This window comes from Nomascus leucogenys, chromosome 10, assembly GCF_006542625.1.
Source record: "Nomascus leucogenys isolate Asia chromosome 10, Asia_NLE_v1, whole genome shotgun sequence".
Taxonomy (NCBI): Eukaryota; Metazoa; Chordata; class Mammalia; order Primates; family Hylobatidae; genus Nomascus; species Nomascus leucogenys.
The window spans coordinates 54,851,737-54,866,216 of record NC_044390.1 but is presented as its reverse complement, the minus strand read 5'-3'; the positions used below and the strand labels follow the sequence as shown (position 1 = coordinate 54,866,216).

Here is a 14,480-nt window from a genome sequence, read left to right as displayed (position 1 = left end):
TCACAGAGCACTGAATGTACCAAATGCCACTGAACTGTGCACTTTAAAATAGTTAATTTCAGCCGGGCGCAGTGGCTCGTATCTGTAATCCCAGCACCTTGGGAGGCCGAGGCGGGTGGATCCCCTGAGGTTGAGAGTTTGAGACTAGCCTGACCAACACGGTGAAACCCCATATCTACAAAAAATACAAAAGTTAGCCAGGTGGAATGGCGCGTGCCTGTAATCCCAGCTACTTGGGAGGCTGAGACAGAACAATCACTTGAACCTGGGAGATGGAGGCTGCAGTGAGCTGAGGTTGTGCCACTGCACTCCAGCCTGGGAGACAGAGTGACTGTCTCAAAAATAAATAAATAAATGAAATAAAATAAAATGGTTAATTTCAGGTTATGTGAGCTTCACCTCGATAAAAGTGTATATACATATATATATAATTTATATAGGAATATGCATAGAATACAAAGAATTACACTATTGATATTTTGATTTTTTTTTTAAGCTGCAAGCCACCATTTGCCAACCTCCAATTAAGATAAATAGAAATAGCTCCCAGGGGTGGAAGGGTTCTTCTAGGAAAATCTTTTTTTTTTTTTTTGAGAGAGAGAGTTTCGCTCTTGTTGCCCAGGCTGGAGTGCAATGGCGCGATCTTGGCTCACTACAACCTCCGCCTCCAGGGTTCAAGCGATTCTCCTGTTTGCTACCTTCATAAACACATGATGGGCAGGCATTCTCATGCCCCTTTGATGAATGAGGGACTGAAGTTCAAAAAGAAAACATCAGGCCGGCGCAGTGGCCCACACCTGTAATCCCAACACTTTGGGAGGCTGAGGCAGGTGGATCATCACTGGGATCAGGAGTTTGAGACCAGCCTACCCGATATGGTGAAACCCCGTCTCTACTGAAAATATAAAAATTAGCCGGGCGTGGTGGCACATGTCTGCAATCCCAGCTATTCAGGAGGCTGAGGTGGGAAAATCGCTTGAACCTGGGAGGCAGAGGGTTGCAGTGAGCCGAGATTGCGCCACTGCACTCCAGCCTGGGCAACAGGGTGAGACTCCATCTCAAAAAAAAAAAAAAAAAAAAAAAAAGAATATCATTCACTCAAGGTCAACAAGTACAAGAGCCGGAATCTAAACTCAGGGTTCCAGCTGTCCATCGCTTACCTCACTGAACAGACCAACTGGGAGGATTAAATGAGAAAATACATCCAGACAAGCCTGGCCAACATGATGAGACTCCCGTCTCTACTTAAAATCCAAAATTAGCCGGGTGTAGTGGCGTGTGCCTGTAATCCCAGCTACTCGGGAGGCTGAGGCAGGAGAATCACTTGAACCTGGGTGGCGGAGGCGGAGGTTGCAGTGAGCCGAAATCATGCCACTTCACTCCGGCCTGGGTGACAGAGTGAGACCTGGCCTCAAAAAAAAAAAAAAAAAAAAAAAAAAAAGAAAATACATCCAGATCCTCAGCATGGGGCCTGGTATACATTAGGTGCTCAGTAAGTATTGCTGTCTCCCCCCTTCTGTCCTGCGTGTCAATAAGACCGAGGCAGTAATGGCCTGGCTGGCAAGAAGATGAGGAGAGGTTCTGATGGGAACCCATCAGTCATCAGCCCAGTGCAATCCCGCATCTTCCCCAAGCACTCGTGACCTATTTATATAGTAGTAAGAAAACTCCAGAGGCAGGGCCAGGCGCGGTGGCTTAGGTCTGTAATCCCAGTGCTTTGAGAGGCAAGGGCAGAAGGATCGCTTGAGCCCAGGGGCTTGAGGCTGCAGTGACCTATGATCACACCACTACACTCCAGCCTGGGAGACAGAGCGAGACCCTGTCAAAACACACACACACACACACACACACACACACACACACACACACACACACTCCAGAGACAACCAGGCAAATCACAAAGTGACCGTTCCTATCAGACCTCAGCTGCAAGCATGGCAGCGACAAGGTGGTGACCCGAGATACAAAGCGCACTGGCAGAGGGTGCCTCTGCCCGTATCTCTCCGCATCCTCAAGAAACAGAGAACTATCAAACATTTTTGCAACATGAGGAGCCAAGTTTTGCAACATACTGAAAAAGGGTTGTGCAAACCTCAGCAGAAACACCCCAATCGCCCCAGCTGGGAGTCATCATCCAGTTGCTGCTGTAATGTGATTGTAATTCCTCCAGTGTTCATAATTTGTCTTGGAAGCTCAGCTGTATTTTACATGACGTGTTTTCTGTAGAATTCCTGAGTACTTGCTCTTGGGATCTGAGCCAAGTGCACACAATAGCTATTTGGGGCAAAATAGCTGGTAAAGAGAAAGGCAGCTTAGACTCTAGAAGAAAAGTGGAAAGAATTCAAGGTTACTAGAAATGTCCAGGGCCCCGTAAAAGAAGATTGTAATCTCTCTATGTGCAGAAACAGGCCATATACTTCATCAGTTTCCTCTCCATGCCCAGCTCAGCATGGAGCGGAAGCTCAGTATTTATTTGTGGCTCAGATGAAAAACTTCTTGTTTGCAAGTTTCCTGAGCCCTTGAAGACAGCCTGGCAGGAGACAACAAATGCAAAGCTGCACATGTACCACTTATCCAATCCCCTGTTGGTGACAGACATCACCAGTCAATCAGTCAATCACAGACATGACCAATCCATCACAACACTGGGCCTGGCTACAGAATCTGCACCAGCACAGTGCTAAAAGCAACTATTATCAACAGATTTGAGGAAAATATTCTGCCTCCTTGGTCTACATTTATAATGTTGAGTTGTTAGGAGAAGGGGCAGCAAGAAAGAGATGACAATAAGATAATCACCATCGAGGCTGGGCACTGTGGCTCATGCCTGTAATCCCAGCACTTTGGGAGGCTTAGGCAGGAAGATCACTTGAGCCCAGGGGTTCGAGACCAGCCTGGGCAACATAGTGAGACCCTGTCTCTACAAACAAAAATTAAAAATTAGCCAGCCGGGCCAGGTGTGGTGGCTCACGCCTGCAATCCCAGCACTTTGGGAGGCTGAGGCAGGCGGATCACCTGAGGTTGGGAGTTCGAGACCAGCCTGACCAACATGGAGAAACCCTGTCTGTACTAAAAATACAAAATTAGCCGAGCATAGTGGCACATGCCTGCAATCCCAGCTACTCGGGAGGCTGAGGCAGGAGAATTGCTTGAACCCAGGAGGCAGAGGTTGCAGTGAGCAGAGGTCACGCCATTGCACTCCAGCCTGGACAACAAGAGCAAAACTCCATCTCAAAAATTAATTAATTAATTAATTAAATTAAATAAAAATTAGCCAGTCGAGGTAGTGCACACCTGTAATCCCAGCTACTCAGGAGGCTGAGGCGGGAGTATTGCTTGAGCCTGGAAGTTGAAGGCTGCAGTGAGCTATGATCGCATCTCTGCATTCCAGCCTGAGTGATCCTGTTTCCAAAAAACAAATTATCATCAGGAAACATAAAGTTCCCAACAGTGGCCAGGCATGGTGGCTCACGCCTGTAATCCCAACACTTTGGGAGGCCTAGGTGAGTGGATCACCTGAGGTCAGGAGTTTTAGACCAAGTCTCCTTCTGTCACCCAGGCTGGAGTGCAGTGGCGTGATCTTGGCTCCCTGCAACCCTGCCTCCCAGGTTCAAGTGATTCTCCTACCTCAGCCTCCCAAGTAGCTGGGACTACAGATGTGTGCCACCATGACTGGCTAATTTTGCTTTGTTTTTGAGATGAAGTCTCGCTCTGTTGCCCAGGATGGAGTACAATCAGCTCACTGCAACCTCCGCCTTCCAGGTTCAAGGGATTCTCCTGCCTCAGCCTCCCAAGTTCCCAAGTAGTTGGGATTATAAGCGCCTGCCACCATCCCTGGCTAATTTTTCTATTTTTAGCAGAGACGGAGTTTCACTATGTTGGTCAGGCTGGTCTTGAACCTCAGGTGATCCACCCACCTCAGCCTCCCAAAGTGCTGGGATTACAGGCATGAGCCACCACACCCAGCTAATTTTTGTATTTTTAGTAGAGACGAGGTTTCACCGTGTTGGCCAGGCTGGTCTCAAACTCCTGACCTCAAATGATCCACCCGCCTCGGCCTCCCGAAGTGCTGGGATTACAAGCGTGGGCCACCGCACCCAGCCAAGGCTTGCAGAGCTTTGAGGGTAAAGTCACCTAACTAGTTCCAGGCAGGGCTGAGAATGTGACTTCATGCCCAGTGCTCTTTCTCCAACATCATCATAGGCTGAGACTTCACGAGGACAGATACCTATGCGGGCAGGTGCCAACTAGATAGCAGGTTCATAGGACAACAGCAGGAGAGGGTCTGTGCTCCAGGCCCCCTCCCAGTGCCACGCCTCTCCTGCAGAGAGAGATTCCACAGTGCCTCAGATCCCCTAAAAGGCTCATTCACTCATCCTCACAATCAGGCAGCAAGTACTGTTGAACACTGACAAATGCCATCTCATATTCTCAAAAGGAAACTGAGGCTCAGAGAGGTTAAGTGGCTTGCCTAAGGTCACACAGCTAATGTGGCAATTAAAGTTCATCTAGGTCGGGCACGGTGGCTGATGCCTGTAATACCAGCACTTTGGGAAGCCAAGGCAGGAGGATCGCTTGAGGCCAGGAGTTAAAGACCAATGTGGGCAACACAGTGAGACCTCATTTCTCTTTTTTTTTTTTTTTTTTGAGACAGAATCTCACTCTGTCGTCCAGGCTGGAGCGCAGTGGCGCGATCTCGGCTCACTGCAATCTCCACCTCCCGGGTTCAAGCAATTCTCTGCCTCAGCCTCCTGAGTAGCTGGGACTACAGGCGCCCACCACAACGCCTGGCTAATTTTTGTATTTTTAGTAGAGACAAGGTTTCACCATGTTGGCCAGGCTGGTCTTGAACTCCTGACCTCGAGATCCACCCGCCATGACCTCCCAAAGGTAATGCTGGGATTACAGGCGTGAGCCAACATTCCCGCTTTTTTTTTTTTTTTTTTTTTTTTTGAGACAGGGTCTCACTCTGTCGCCCAGGCTGGAGAGCAGTGCCACGAACTCAGCTCACTGCAGCCTCTGCCTCCTGGGTTCAAGCGATTCTCATGCCTCAGCCTCCCGAGTAGCTGGGATTACAGGCACATGCCACCATGACCGGCTAATTTTTGTATTTTTTGTAGAGACGGGGTTTCACCATGGTCTCTTTTCATGCTGGTCTTGAACTCCCGACCTCAGGTGATCTGCCTGCCTCAGCCTCCCAAAGTGCTGACATTACAGGTATGAGCCACTGCACCTGGCCCACAAGACCAGCCCACGAGACCTCATTTCTATAAAATAAAATGAAAAGTTCGTGTTCTTTCCATGCACTGGCGGCTCTCTGCATTGGTTCTGCTGGCCAGGCACTCTGCTGAAATGTTTCACGCTGCCCTGGGAGGTCCTTAGTGGGTGGCCACTGTCTTTACATCACTTTTGTTTCAACAAAGCGGGTCCACAGCTGGGCCTGGGGGGACACAGAGATGAGTCAAGGGAGGCCCCTGTCTTGAGGGGTTCACCGTCTGGAGAGGAAGCCAGGCGGGAAAACAGCTGGTTACCATGATGTATGAGCTTCCTGTGGTGGCCGCAACAAAAGACACAGACTGGGTGGCTTCCAACAATGGAAATGTATTCCCCACAGTTTTGGAGGCCAAAAGCCCAAAATCAAGGCATCAGCAGGGTTGGTTCCCTCTGGAGGCTCCGAGGGAGAATCCTTTTTTTTTTTAGATGGAGTCTCACTCTGTTGCCCAGGCTGGAGTGCAGCGAGTGCAATCTCGGCTCACTGCAGCCTCTGCCTTCCAGGCTCAAGCGATCCTCCCATCTCAACCTCCCTAGTAACTGGGACCACAGGTATGCGCCACCATGCCCAGCCAATTTTTGTATTTTTTGTAGCGAGGGGGGTCTCACTTTGTTACCCAGGCTGGTCTCAAACTCCTGGGCTCCAGTAATCCTCCTGCCTCAGCCTCCCAAAATGTTGGAATTACAGACATGAGCCACCACACCCAGCCATCTGAGAAAGAATCTGTTCCCTTGGCTGGGTGCAGTGGCTCACGCCTGTAATCTCAGCACTTTGGGAGGCTGAGGGAGGCAGATCACTTGAGGTCAGAAGTTCAAAACCAGCCTGGCCAACAGGATGAAGCCCCATCTCTACTAAAAATACAAAAATTAGCCGGGCATGGTGGCACGCACCTGTAATCCCAGCTACTTGGGAGGCTGAGGCACAAGAATTGTTTGAACCCAAGGGGTGGAGGCTGCAGTGAGCCAAGATCATGCCACTGCACTCCAGCCTGGGCTACAGAGCGAGACTCTGTCTAAAAAAAAAAAAGAAAGAAAAAAAAGAATCTGTTCCCAGTTTTGCTGCTGGTGGCTCCAGAGATACCCCTGGGCCTGTGGCTGCCTCACTCCAGTCTCTGGCCATCTTCACATGCTCTTCTTCTCTGTGTTTGTGTTCCTGCGTCCTTTCTCTCCTAAGGACTGTTGTCAATGGATCAGGGCACACCTTAATCCAGGATGGTCTCACCTCAAGACGCTTCATGATGTCTGCAGAGAAACTCTTTTTGTTTTTGAGACAGTCTCACTCTTGTCACCTAGGCTGGAGTGCAAGGGTGCGATCTCGGCTCACTGCAACCTCCACCTCTCGGATTCAAGTGATTCTCCTGCCTTAGCCTCCCAAGTAGCTGGGACTACAGGCGCAAGCCACCATGCCTGGCTAATTTTATATTTTTAGTAGAGACGGGGTTTCCATGTTAGCCAGGCTGGTCTTGAACACCTGACCTCCGGTGATCCACCTGCCTCGGCCTCCCAAAGTGCTGGGATTACAGGCATGAGCCACTGTGCCCCGCCAAAGAAACTCTTTCTAAATAAGGTCATAGTCACAGGTGCCAGGAATTGAGACTCAGACATTTCTTTGTGGGGCCACCATTTAACCCATTACTCATGGATTGAATTACTCATGGCAAGACCCTGTCTCTACAAACAAAAATCAGCCAGGCATGGTGGTGCGCACCCGTAGTCCCAGCTACTTGGGAGGCTGAGCTGGGAGGACGGCTTGAGCCTAGGAGTTTGAGGCTACAGTGAGCCAAGACCGTGTCACTGCACTCCAGCCTGGACGACAGAGCAAGACCCTGTGTCAAGATAAATAAATAAACCATGGATTATTATTATTATTATTAGTTAATAACAGTATATTCCTCTCTGCTCAGTAATTGTCACAAATGCACCACACTAATGCAAGATGATAATAGGAGAAAGGTTGGGGTGGTGCGAGGGATGCTACCTGGGAACGCCATGTACTTTGTGCTCAATTTTTCTGTAAACCTAAAACTGCTGTAGAAAATAAAAGTCCAGACCGGGCACTGTGAGTCACGCCTCCCAAATCCCAGCACTTTGGGAGGCCGAGGCAGGCGGATCACTTGAGGTCGGGAGTTTGAGACCAGCCTGGCCAACATGGTGAAACCCTGTCTCTACTAAAACAAAACAAACAAACAGAAATTAGCTGGGCATGGTGGCGGGTGCCTGTAATCCCAGCTACCTAGGAGGCTGAGGCAGGAGAATCTCTGGAACCCGGGAGGCAGAGGCTGCAGTGAGCCGAGATTGCGCCACTGCATTCCAGCCTGGGCAACAGAGCAAGACTCTGTCTCAAAAATAAACAAATAAATAAAGTATGTTAGTTAAGGGAGGTTGAAAAAAAAGAGAGAGAGAGACAGACAGAGACGGATGGAGCTTCACAAGTGGAAATGGAAAGAAAGGAACGCTGGTCGGGGGCGCAGTGAGCGCAGAGGGGAATGTGCTTGGTGTGTTTCAGGACCCAGAGACAGTGAGAGAGGAGGAAGGCAGAGAGGTGCCTCAGACAAGCTGCAGGTGCCAGTGAGCAAGGCTCAGAGGCCCAGGGGACCAAGGTGCTCTCTGACAAACTAGAAGGATGCTGTGGTTGGAGGTCTTTTTTTTTTTTATTAGACAGAGTCTTACTCTGTCACCCAGGCTGGAGTGCAGTGGCACGGTCTCGGCTCACTGCAACCTCCACCTCCCAAGTTCAAGCGATTCTAGCCTCTTGAGTAGCTGGGATTACAGGCACGCACCACCACGCCCGGCTAATTTTTGTATTTTTAGTAGAGACAGGGTTTCACCGTGTTGACCAGGCTAGTCTCCAACTTCTGACCTCAAGTGATCTGCCCGCCTCAGCCTTCCAAAGTGCTGGGATTACAGGTGTGAGCCACTGCGCCCAGCTGGCGGTCTTGGCCAAAGCAAAGGAATGAACAAACAAAAACCCTTCCCGGCAGCTGCCCAGGCTTCCTGTATCCTTGCGGAGAAATTTCTGATTCCCTTAATCTTTCCATCACTATCATAGCGGGAAACTAAGGCCCAGAGAAAGGCAATTCAATTCCCAAAGCACACAAGCAGGCCCATCTCCCAACACTGGTAGAGAATTCAGTGTCACACAAGATGTCACCTACTTCCACAACAAAAAGCGCCTGTGTGAACTCACAATAGCCATTTGGGGTCAGGTACTATTCTTATCTGCATTTCAAAGATTGAGGAGGCAAGCCCAAACAGCCAAAGCCACTGGTTCAAGGTCACACAGCACGTGCTCAGTGGCTGACGCTGACTCACAGCCATTTCAGTGGCAAGTGCAGAAAGCAAGTTTGTATTCAACTTGAAGTCTCCGGTGACTGGGTTTGGTGGGAACTGCAGAGGGGACCCTGCAGAGCGCATATCTGCAGGGGCTGAGAGTCCAAGCTTCCAGGGCAGGAGTTGCCTGCATCCCTCACCACCTGGCTCCAGGTTCCTCCTTGGGATGCTCTTCCTCCGATACCCACATGGTCCCCAATGACTTTTTCACATTAGCTCACATTTCACCTCCTGGGTGAGATTCAAAATTTCCCCATTTCCTCCCTCCCACTCCCTCATCTCACACTCACTTTCTAGTCCCTTCTACTGCTCCATTTTTCTTTTTATACTCCTATCAATAAGGCCAGGTGCAATGGCTCACACCTGTAATCCCAGCACTTTGGGAGGCCGAGGCGGGTGGATCTCCTAAGCCCAGGACTTCAAGACCAGCCTGGGCAACATAGTGAGACCCCATCTCTACAAAAAAATACAAAAAAAAAAATTTAGCCAGGCATGGTGGCATGCACCTTGTAATCTCAGCTACTTGGGAGGCTAAGGCAGGAGGATCGCTTGAGCCCAGGAGTTCGAGGCTGCAGTGAGCTGTGATTGCACTACTACACTCCAGCCTGAGCAACAGAGGGAGACCCTGTCTCAAAAAAACTCAAATGAATAAACCTCGATCCTTCCCTCCTCCACTAAAGTGGAGGTCCCCTAGGGCAGGGATCTTGTCTATCTCTTGGTTACTGTGTCCCCAGTGCCCACCCAGGGCTGGCAGACAGTTGTAACAGGAGTGACAGTCCCTGGCCAGCAGGGATATGGTGTGGGGGACAGAGGTGGAGCATTGAAGGGACCCATTGGGTAGCATTGTCCTCTAACGCCCCCAATGCTGGAGCTGTATTGGGGGAATGACTGTCATCACCATCCTGAGTTACTTAATTCACTTATGCAAGTCAGTAAAGGAACCCAGCCTGCCTGTGCCTGCCGCACCTCTAACTTCTCCCAACCACCTCTGCCTCAGTTTCCCTGCACTTGACGGGCTTGAGGTTGGGGAGGAGGGAGTGGGTGTCTCAAATGTCAAAGATTTAACGTGTCTTGATGTTACCACACAAAAGTCTTGTTTTGTTTGTTTTTTTTGAGACAGAGTCTCCTCTGTCACCCAGGCTGGAGTGTAGTGGTGTGATCATATCTCACCGCAGCCTAGACCTCCTGGGCTCAAGTGATCCTCCCACCTCAGCCTCCCACTACACCCGGCTAATTTTTTTTATTTTTTAAGAGATGGGGGCCACTGTGTTGCCCAGGATGGTCTTGAACTCCTGGCCTCGAGTGATCCTCCTGTCTCAGCCTCCCAAAGCGGTGGGATTACAGATGTGAGCCACTGCGCCCGGTCTACACAAGCTGTTTTTTTTTTTTTTTTACAGGGTGATGTGCACACGGTGGGTCCCTCTGGGTAGTCCCACGACAGATGAGGGGCCCAGCCTCACCCATCCATGAATCCTGGAGACTCCAGGCTTCCCATTCACCCAGGGTTCTGCGGCCCTCTCTGAGGCTGGAGCCAATCTCCCCTTCCGTCAAGGGATCCGGGGAAACCGCCAATCCCGGTGCTCCCCTGAGAGTCTCTGAGAGGCCCCGACACCGCCCCCACTCCAGGTCCCCGGGATGCTCGCGCAGGCGGGAGCCCGGGGCTCCCGGGGGATCCCTGAGCGTCACGCCGCTGTTGTGGAGCGCGTGTTGACAACGTCGCCGGGGAGACGGGCGGGGGCGGGGCCCGGGAGAGGGGGAGGCGCGGCCCTGGCGGCGCGCGTGGGGCCGGGCTGTCAGCGCAGGGCCCAGGCCGCCGCAGTGGCCACGGCCGCCGCCGCCCGCCGGCTTATATACCGCGGCTAAATTTAGGCTGCGCCCGGAGCTCGTCCCCATCCGGGACGCGTTTCCGCCGCCGCCGCTTTGGCCCGGCCCCCGCGCGCGCCGCGCCTATAAGGCTTGGGCGGGCCCGGCCGCGGCCCACAGAGCCTTCCCCGCCCGCCCGCGCCCCGACCAGCCCGGCCTCGGGCAGCCACTCACCGGTGTCCCCCGTCCGCGTCCTTCCTCCCCGGGTCCCGGCCATGGCGCTGAGTGAACCCATCCTGCCGTCCTTCTCCACTTTCGCCAGCCCGTGCCGCGAGCGCGGCCTGCAGGAGGTGAGGGCGGCGGGGACGGCGGGGCGGCTGGGACCGTGGGCGGCGGGCTCGGGGTAGTAGAACATGGGCTGCGGGGTGACAGGACGCGAAGGCGGGGACTGCAGACTCAGGAGAGGAGGATGCGGGCCACGGGGATCGCGGACTCAGGGTGGTAGAAGGCGGGCAGCGGGGGCGGCAGGCAGCGCCCCCCGAGCCCCGCCGCCCGCTCACGCCCATTGCCCTGTCGCCCGCAGCGCTGGCCGCGCGCCGAGCCCGAGCCCAGCGGCACCGACGACGACCTAAACAGCGTGCTGGACTTCATCCTGTCCATGGGGCTGGACGGCCTGGGCGCCGAGGCCGCCCCGGAGCCGCCGCCGCCGCCCCCGCCGCCTGCGTTCTATTACCCCGAACCCGGCGCGCCCCCGCCCTACAGCGCCCCCGCGGGTGGCCTGGTGTCTGAGCTGCTGCGACCCGAGCTGGACGCGCCGCCGGGGCCCGCACTGCACGGCCGCTTTCTGCTGGCGCCGCCCGGCCGCCTGGTCAAGGCCGAGCCCCCCGAAGCGGACGGCGGCGGCGGCTACGGCTGCGCCCCTGGGCTGACCCGTGGACCGCGCGGCCTCAAGCGCGAGGGCGCCCCGGGCCCGGCGGCTTCGTGCATGCGAGGTCCCGGGGGCCGCCCCCCGCCGCCGCCCGACACCCCGCCTCTCAGCCCCGACGGCCCCGCGCGCCTGCCCGCGCCCGGCCCGCGCACCTCCTTCCCGCCGCCTTTCGGTGGCCCTGGCTTCGGCGCGCCCGGGCCTGGGCTGCATTACGCGCCGCCTGCGCCCCCAGCCTTCGGTCTCTTCGACGACGCGGCCGCCGCCGCGGCAGCCCTGGGCCTGGCGCCCCCCGCCGCCCGCGGTCTCCTCACGCCGCCTGCCTCCCCGCTGGAGCTGCTGGAGGCCAAGCCAAAGCGCGGCCGCCGCTCCTGGCCCCGCAAACGCACCGCCACTCACACCTGCAGCTACGCAGGCTGCGGCAAGACTTACACCAAGAGTTCGCATCTGAAGGCGCATCTGCGCACGCACACAGGTGGGCGGCACGCACCGGCCAGGAACGCAGGCGGGGGGACGCGGGAGGAGAGGTCGGATTCCCAGCGCGCGCCAGAAAATGAATTTAGGACCTCCCTTGGGGCGTGGCTCAGGGGGATCCGGCAGGGAGTGCACGCTTAGGACTCCCCGGGAGGCGTGGCTCGGGAGGTTGGTTGTGGGGGCACACAGGAACACTCCCTAAGGAGGTGTGATCCGAGAGGTTGGGGTGGGGGCTTGCACCTTAGGACTAGGGGGGCCTCAGGAGGTTGGGAAGAGCACTTAGAAAACCTCCTGGGGGCGTGGCTAGGGGGACAGTCTCAGAAAGTTGGAGAGGGGGAGCAGGTTTAGGAGCCGCTGGGCACTTGGCGCAGAATCCCCGGGATTGAGGCTCAGGTAGTTGGGGAGTAGGTGCGCGTTTAGGAACCCCGGGGAGATGCTGCGTCTCAGGAAGTTGGGGAGGGGGCGCAGGCTTGGGACTCCTCTGGGGACAAGGCTCAGGACCTTGGGGAGGGAGTGTGCACTGGGAAACCTTGAGAGATTCCGTGTCTTAGAATGCTGGAGAGAGGGTGCATGCTTAGGACTCGTCGGGGGGCGTGGCTGACAACAGTGGGGAGTGGACCTTACGCTCCTCCGACCCCCGGGGGGTGAGGATCCGGATTGTCGGGGGAGTTGGGGATGTAGGGCGAGGATCCCTCAGGGGTGCAACACTACCGCGGGGAGCGCGTCAAGGCCCTGGTTAGGGATAGGTTGCGCTCGCCGGGGTAGCCATGCGTGCCCTGTCCTAGGAGGGAAACTGAGGCTCACTCTCGCCCCCTCCCTGCAGGTGAGAAGCCCTACCACTGCAACTGGGACGGCTGTGGCTGGAAGTTTGCGCGCTCAGACGAGCTCACGCGCCACTACCGCAAGCACACGGGCCACCGGCCATTCCAGTGCCATCTGTGCGATCGTGCCTTCTCGCGCTCCGACCACCTGGCGCTGCACATGAAACGGCACATGTAGCCGGGACACCCCCGCCCACCTGCGCGCGGCCGTGGCGGGTCCCACGCGCCGGGCGCGGCCCCCTCCCAAACTGTGACTGGTATTTATTGGACCCAGAGAACCGGGCCGGGCACAGCGTGGCTACAGAGGGTCTCCCTCGATGACGATGACGACGACGCCACAACCACCCCAGCCCCCGTCTGTGACTGAAGGCCCGGTGGGAAAAGACCACGATCCTCCTTGACGAGTTTTGTTTTTCAAAATGGTGCAATAATTTAAGTGGCATCTTCTCTCCCACCGGGTCTACACTAGAGGATCGAGGCTTGTGATGCCTTGTGAGAAATAAGGGCCTTAATTTGTACTGTCTGCAGCATTTTTTATAATATTGTATATAGTGACTGTGACAAATATTGTATTACTGTACATAGAGAGACAGGTGGGCATTTTTGGGCTACCTGGTTCGTTTTTATAAGATTTTGCTGGGTTCTTTTTTTTTTAATTAAAAAGTTTTGCATCTTTAAAAAAAAATCACAGCACTGGTCTGGCTGCTTGGAACTGGGGCCTTGGGGCACTTGGGAGGAGGGGGGAGTGGACAGTTTGATGGAGGGCAGCCCCACTAAAGCATCGTGTGCAGTGGGTCCTGCCTCTGCCAGCACCGGGACTGCCAGCTGCTGTGCCCGCCTGCCAGGAACCTGTGGGTTTTTCTGTAAATTTAAACACTGCATTTTAGGACTGAGGGAGGGTTATTTTAAGGTTGTTCTTTGAGCCATAAATTGCCTCTTTGCCCCACAGCTGGGGAAAGTGCTGGTCCCACTGACGTGGCCTCCTCTACGTTGAAAAAAAAAAAAACAACTTACCTCTTCCTGGAAGCCTCTGAGGTTTTAGCCAAATCTCTGGAGTGCCAGCTTTATTTTTGTTTTTATTTTTCAAGGGGGTTAACCTGCTGAGTTTCTGGTATGTTCTGCACTTTACTCATCTTGACATTTAGCAAATCTTTTCTTAAGGGGTGAGTTCCCCATTCTGCTAGGGGAAAACAGTGAAACCTTGCATTCAAGGGCCACACATGAAGCTCTTTTCCAGATGAGGAAATGGAGACCCAGAGAGGTAGCAGCAGGGTGGTGGAGTTGGGTTGTTAGCCTGCTCTGTCTGCCTCCAAGGGTCCCTGAACCCCACTGGGAAGGGAGTGGTGGCTTTCTACAATGACCCACCTGTTGTGTGCATTGGAAGGCTAGGAGAGCCTCCCCTGTAGGTCTCCTGGTGCAAAAAATTCACTGCCTCAATGATGAGAGGTGACCAGTCTGGAAACCCACCTAGAGAGCAGAGGAGACCCCTAAATCCCACCATCCCGAGTGTCTCAGTCAAGGAGGTATCTCTCCCCCCAAATTTCCCCTGCCACCCCTCACCTTCCCCATTCTCAGGGGCCCCGGGTAACCATGACCACCAACCATTGCACAAGTTTCCAGAAAGTGAAAATAGCTCGTAAGCAGCGCCTGCTTTAAAACACTCTCACCCCGTTGCGACAGAGGCTGGGATTTCCTCCCTCCCTCCATCCTTCCTCCTCCCCAACTACAGCAGCCCTGGAAACAGCTGAGAGGTGTTTAGTAATCCACAAAAAGCAGAAATACGAGTTGACAATCTGATTCATTTTTCGAGAGTAAATAGCCTGGCCTCACTTCCGCTGGTGATGAAGGGTGTGAGT

The 14,480-nt window shown here is 54.2% G+C and overlaps 1 protein-coding gene across 1 annotated transcript; it reads left to right on the top strand.

Moving 5' to 3' along the window:
* The first annotated feature begins 10,519 nt into the window (after positions 1-10,519).
* On the top strand, positions 10,520-13,314 carry KLF2 (Kruppel like factor 2). Its single transcript, XM_030820536.1, has 3 exons — positions 10,520-10,754; positions 10,988-11,804; positions 12,627-13,314. Exons 1-3 carry the CDS (start codon positions 10,680-10,682, stop codon positions 12,800-12,802), a joined length of 1,068 nt encoding a protein of 355 aa, XP_030676396.1. The 5' UTR covers positions 10,520-10,679; the 3' UTR covers positions 12,803-13,314.
* Positions 13,315-14,480: the final 1,166 nt, after the last annotated feature.